Here is a 6,386-nt window from a genome sequence, read left to right on the forward strand (position 1 = left end):
ATCTTTCTTAATGGCACACGGAGAAAAACCTTCTAGAGTAAGGCTTGTTGGTTGTAAGATTCTTTGTAGCCTTCTCTCAGCCTACACAAATAATAGCTAGTTCTTCACTATTAAAACATCTCCAAAAGTTTGCTATCTCTACCTGGCATCAATAAATTTTTGATAAAACATGAAAAAACATTCACCAACAATTTGGCATCTCAACTTGGTAAAAATAGGAAGTTGGCATATTTCGGCCTTGTTTAGAGCATCTCCAACAATTTGCTAAAAAACTTTTGCCAAATCTTATGTTTTGACAAGTTGCTAAAAGATTTGGCAAGTAAAATAATTTGTCATCTCCAACAAGTTGCCAATTGAACTTGCCAAATTATAAAAAAAAACAGGCCCACCACTAAACTACCAACTACCAAATTGATGGATCCATCCTTCCTCCGCGCCCTTTGTCTGCTCGCAAGGGTTCTGTTGTCCGTCGCGCCGCCGTGTCGTACAGCGCACGGCCAGCCACCTCTTCCTTCCACGGTGTACAAGTGACCAAGCCAGCCATCTCCAAGATCTCCTCCTCCACGATCAGCTATCAGTACCAGCACATGTCATCGCTATCGAGCAGCACCACAGCACCTCTGCAGCAACAAGTAGGCCGGCAGGTTTCGAGGCAACACAAACTTTTCTGTCAATTCCTGCTGGTGACAAGACAGGGAGCAGCTCAACATGGGCCTTGTTTAGTTCCGAAAAGTGAAAAGTTTTCGGTACTGTAGCACTTTCGTTTGTTTGTGAAAAATATTATCTAATCATAGACTAACTAGGATTAAAAGATTCGTCTCGTGATTTACAGCTAAACTGTATAATTAGTTTTTGTTTTCGTCTATATTTAATGTTTCATGCATGTGCCACAAGATTCGATGTGACGGAAAATCTTGAAAATTTTTTGATTTTCAGGGTGAACTAAACAAGGCCATAGAATATGCAAGCGAATCTTGGCAGCAGCTCGGCAGGGAGTACGAGCCAGAACTTTCACCTGGCACGCGGGAAGGGAAGCGAAGACGAGGAATCACACGATGGCAAGCGCGTCCGCGCGGCGGAAATCTACACGCGCGGCTGAGAAAATTGGCAAGTGAAACAATTTGACAAGTGGGAATACTAAACTGTTGGAGCAAATTTTTACCTCTTTTGCTAAATTTTTTTGGGATGACAAGTGCTTTAGCAAACTGTTAGAGATGCTCTTACATGCATTTTTTTTTGATTTTGACACTATAGCACTTTCGTTTGTATTTGACAAACACTATCCAATCATAGAATAACTAGGTTTAAAAGATTCGTCTCACGGTTTATAGGTAAATTGTACAATTAGTTATTTTTTTATCTATATTTAATGCTCCTTGTACGTACCGCAAGATTCGATGTGATGGAAAATTTTGTAAACTTTTAAATTTTAACATGCCCAAAGTTCTCCCAGCCTATAAAGATACACGCGCCTATCGGACTTGGCATCGGAGGTTGGACGCAACCGCCTCTTCCCACGCCCCGCGCGTCCTCTTCGCGCGCTCCTTTGGACAGCTGCTGCATCTGCTCTAATTGCACAGCTCGTCCTCCTGCTGCTGTGGCCTTGTTTAGTTCACACTAAAAACCAAAAACTTTTCAAAATTTTCTGTTATATCGAATTTTACGTCACATACATAGAATATTAAATATAGATGAGAACTAAAACTAATAGCACAATTTGTCTGTAAATTACGAGACGAATCTTTTAAACCTAGTTACTTTATGATTAGATAATGTTTGTCAAGTAAAAACGAAAATATTATAGTGTCAAAATCCAAAAACTTTTTGAATCTAAATAAGGCCCGCGTTGAAAATGACATAGAATTGATTGTACTGTTGCTGGGCACTGCTGCTCACTGCACGACTCCTCGTTCTGTTAATGATTTTGTGAAAATTGATTACACCGCTATTGAGCACTGCTGATTGCTGAGCACTGCCGCTCTCAAATGATTTTGTGGAAACAGTACATTTGAAATAAAATTATTTTGTGGGTCTTTTTTTTTAAATTTTGCCAATTCAAAATTGCCAAATTCTTAGAAATAAGATGATCTTTTACTTGGCATATATTTTTAGGAGTTGGCAAATCATATCACAGAGTTTCTTCGATCTTGTGTCGAAGCCGGCTATAAGCTTGCAGCCTTCTTCTTATTTTTCTCTTTTTTTTTCTTTTTTGTTCTCTTTTTCCTCGTTTTTGTCCTCCATTTCAGTATTTAGCCAATTTACAAACTGTTATTATACTTGCTCTTTTATCTCCTACTCCCTCCGTCCCTGAAAGCTGCAATTTCTAGAGTTTTTCTAAGTCAATTTTTTACAACTTTGACCAAATTTATAGAAAAAAATGCTAAGATTTATAGTACCAAATTAATACCATTAAATTTATTATAGAATATATTTTTGAAAGATACTTATTTTATGTTATAGATATTGATACTCTTTTCTATAAAGTTGGTCAAAGTTAGAAAAGTTTGACTCACATGGATTCTAGGAGTTGAAGCTTTTGGGGACGGACCACTAAAGTCCTCCGAGCTCCCCAATTGCGGCGTGGGTAGGTAGGGACGGCGCCTCAGGGAGATTGTTTGCTGAAGCCTGAAGCACGCCAAGTGAAGTGGCATGTGTATATATAGATGAACCACTCCCACGCTAACCGCACGCTCAACGCTCAGTCCAACGCCAAAGCGCCTCCGTGAACCGAGCAACTCAAACCATGGACGTGCCGCTGCCGCTGCTGCTGGGCTCCCTGGCCGTGTCCGTCGTCGTATGGTGCCTCCTGCTCCGGCGCGGTGGGGACGGGAAGGGGAAGGGGAAGCGGCCTATGCCGCCCGGTCCAAGGGGCTGGCCGGTGCTGGGCAACCTGCCGCAGTTGGGCTCTCATCCGCACCACACCATGTGCGCGCTTGCGAAAAAGTACGGCCCGCTGTTCCGGCTCCGGTTCGGCAGCGCCGAGGTGGTGGTGGCCGCGTCGGCGCGTGTGGCGGCGCAGTTCCTGCGCACCCACGACGCCAACTTCAGCAACCGCCCTCCAAACTCCGGAGCCGAGCACGTGGCGTACAACTACCAGGACATGGCATTCGCGCCCTACGGCTCCCGGTGGCGCGCGCTGCGGAAGCTGTGCGCGCTCCACCTCTTCTCCGCCAAGGCCCTGGACGACCTCCGCAGCATCAGGGAGGGCGAGGTGGCGCTCCTGGTCAGAGAGCTCTCCCGGCACCAGCACCAGCACGCCGGCGTGCCGCTCGGCCAGGTGGCCAACGTCTGCGCGACCAACACGCTGGCCCGGGCCACGGTGGGGCGGCGCGTGTTCGCCGTGGACGGAGGGGAGGAAGCCAGGGAGTTCAAGGACATGGTGGTGGAGCTGATGCAGCTCGCCGGGGTCTTCAACGTCGGCGACTTCGTGCCAGCGCTGGCGCGCCTCGACCTGCAGGGCGTGGTCGGCAAGATGAAGCGGCTGCACCGCAGGTACGACGACATGATGAACGGGATCATCAGGGAGCGGAAGGCCGCCGAGGAAGGCAAGGACCTGCTCAGCGTGCTGCTGGCCAGGACGCGGGAACAGCAATCGATCGCGGACGGCGAGGACAGCAGGATCACCGAGACTGAGATCAAAGCACTCCTCCTCGTAAGTTATTCTACCCTCTTGCTTTCCCGTGGCCCGTGCACAACAACTGCTCTGATATGATGTGGCCGAATGGACACGGCTACCGGCAGTCCGGCACTGACGGGGACATGTCTCATACTTTTGTTGCAAAAAATTGATCCCGACTTGTTGGAGTCTTGAGTATATTCAACTCTTGTGTTTCACATGGATGCATGCACTTTCTGTGGACATGTCGTGATAACAACAGAACCTCTTCACGGCGGGGACGGACACGACGTCCAGCACGGTGGAGTGGGCGCTGGCCGAGCTGATCCGGCACCCGGACGTGCTGAAGAAGGCCCAGGAGGAGCTGGACGCCGTCGTCGGCCGCAACCGCCTCGTCTCCGAGTTGGACCTCCCGCGCCTCACGTACCTGACGGCGGTGATCAAGGAGACGTTCCGGATGCACCCGTCCACGCCGCTGTCGCTGCCCCGCATCGCCGCCGAGGAGTGCGAGGTGGACGGGTTCCGCATCCCCGCCGGCACCACGCTGCTGGTGAACGTGTGGGCGATCGCCCGCGACCCGGAGGCGTGGCCCGAGCCGCTCCAGTTCCGCCCCGACCGCTTCCTCCCGGGAGGCTCGCACGCGGGCGTCGACGTCAAAGGGAGCGACTTCGAGCTCATCCCGTTCGGCGCCGGCCGCAGGATCTGCGCAGGGCTTAGCTGGGGCCTGCGCATGGTCACGCTCATGACGGCCACGCTGGTGCACGCCCTGGACTGGGACCTCGCCGACGGCATGACCGCGGACAAGCTAGACATGGAGGAGGCATACGGGCTCACCCTGCAGCGCGCCGTGCCGTTGAAGGTCCGCCCAGCACCCAGACTGCTGCCGTCTGCATACGCAGCGGAGTAGGGGAAAAAAAAACGGATTCTCGCTGGCTATCCCGTATCCATGTCCGTCCGTACGCATCGAAATCCCGTTCGCTTTAGCTTATTTAGCGTATCTGCCGGTCACTTTTATCTCCTACAACTAAAAAGACTAAAACGTGGACAATCTTTTGGTGCGACAATCCTCCGTCGCGGTTTCGTCCTGCCATCCTGCGACCCGCATCCCGCACGCCTATCTCTTCCGAACAAAAAAAGGAAACAAAATCGCTTTGCTCCCAATTCCTCCTCGCCGCCCCCTCCGGTCCTCCCAAATCCTCCTCCATGCAGAGCTCCCCGTCGCAGATCCTCCTCGGCCGCGCAAATCCTCCTCGACGCAGTCTTTCTGGGATCGACGTGCTTACCTTCCATTCCTTCACGAATTCACCGGCGACGAAGGCTGCGATGGCCTGGACTTCGACCTGCCAGTGGATTTCTCCATCGACGACTTCCTCCTCCGCTCCCCCGACCGCGGGGACGACGGCGACGACTCCGGCGAGGGCTCCGCCGCCGGATCCGGCCCCACCGCGTCCTCCTCGGCCTCCCCTGCCACCTCCGGCGCAAACTCCGCCGTGGCCAATGCCGGCGTCCACGAGGTGAAGCATGAGGACTCGGACGAGGGGAGGAGCGGCGCCGCCCCGAACTGGAGCCTCAAGCGGAAGCAGGCGAGTCCCAGAGGAGCGATCTCGGACGTTACAGTGTTCTCCAAGGTATTTTAGATCTTACAACTCTTATCAAAAGATGGGCTAACAAATTTCCCAAAAAAAGTTAGCTAGGGTAACAATCAGTTCGCACTCCATGTGTTGGTTTATGCAGGTGGATTTTTTCATGGTGTTCACAGTCTCACATTTGGCGTTGATCTAATGAAAATTCGGTTGATGGGCATACTTCAGGTACCCAATTGTTTTTATTGTTCTTTCAGATCTTTCAGAACTAATAATTGACACATTCAGTACTGGAAAAGGTGTAAGTCATCTAGAACGGCATATGATGGTTCTATGTTGCAGAGGATTGCAATAGCCTATCTTCTGGCTGCAATATGTGAAATCTGGCTCAAGGGAGATGATGATGTAGATTCTGGATATGGTTTGCTAAGGAGATACCGCTACCAATTGTGAGTTCAGATCAAAATTATCCTCACGAGCGATCAGTAGTTACGCTGAGTTATGCATTTACTGTTCAAGAACTATAGAATTTGAATAATTGACCTGGTACTGGTATCTCATATTTATGGCTTATGGTTCGTTGTTGTCGTGCTAGATTTGTAGGACTGGTCCTCTCTATAGCCTATACTATTCTTTTGTACGGTATATACGTTCCAGACTGGGAGTACAAGATATCAGGCCCTGGTTCCACAGAGAAATCATTCTCTGTAAGTGCAAAGTGCCTCTGCATTTTCTTTATCTTGTTAGAAGTTCACTATACAAGAAGAAGCGCTGAAGTTCATGCTACATTTGAATGTGTCAGGTGAAATGTGGAGTAAGAGGAGACACCGGACTAGCTTGCAATGCAGTTGGTTGACCGTACAATTCTAGGGATCGATCACCTCTACAGACAGCCAGTTTATGCGCGCACAAAGGTTCGATATGAAGTGTAAAGTCTCAGTTTTCTGCTCCCTTGTCACAAAACTCAATAAAAAATTTTGGCTAACATGCAGGAATGTAGTATAAATTATCCAGAGAATGGACCTCTTCCACCCGTGCTCCATCATGGTGCCAGGCACCATTTGATCCTGAAGGCCTCCTCAGGTCAGTGCTTCACAAAATCACAGCTCGTCAGTGACCATAAGCTTCTCTTGCAATGCAGGTTCCTCCAACTTAGTGGTAGTTCTTAATGTCCTTCATTCATGTTT

General features: G+C 49.5%; 1 protein-coding gene and 1 pseudogene across 1 annotated transcript; both read left to right on the forward strand.

Annotated features, from left to right (window-relative positions):
- LOC8070594 (flavonoid 3'-monooxygenase) lies at positions 2,582 to 4,735 on the forward strand. The gene is made up of 2 exons (XM_002452335.2): positions 2,582 to 3,652; positions 3,879 to 4,735. Exons 1-2 carry the CDS (start codon positions 2,744 to 2,746, stop codon positions 4,521 to 4,523), a joined length of 1,554 nt encoding a protein of 517 aa, XP_002452380.1. The 5' UTR covers positions 2,582 to 2,743; the 3' UTR covers positions 4,524 to 4,735.
- The window catches only part of LOC8070596, a 7,602-nt pseudogene continuing 6,617 nt past the window's right edge, over positions 5,402 to 6,386 (forward strand).

This window comes from Sorghum bicolor, chromosome 4, assembly GCF_000003195.3.
Source record: "Sorghum bicolor cultivar BTx623 chromosome 4, Sorghum_bicolor_NCBIv3, whole genome shotgun sequence".
NCBI lineage: Eukaryota > Viridiplantae > Streptophyta > Magnoliopsida > Poales > Poaceae > Sorghum > Sorghum bicolor.

Bases quoted from the DNA above. Each gene is read 5' to 3' on its own strand.
- LOC8070594 (XM_002452335.2), top strand. From the start codon at position 2,744: ATGGACGTGCCGCTGCCGCTGCTGCTGGGCTCCCTGGCCGTGTCCGTC. The intron at 3,653-3,878 runs GTAAGTTATTCT...TGATAACAACAG, and splicing joins AGATCAAAGCACTCCTCCTC to AACCTCTTCACGGCGGGGAC.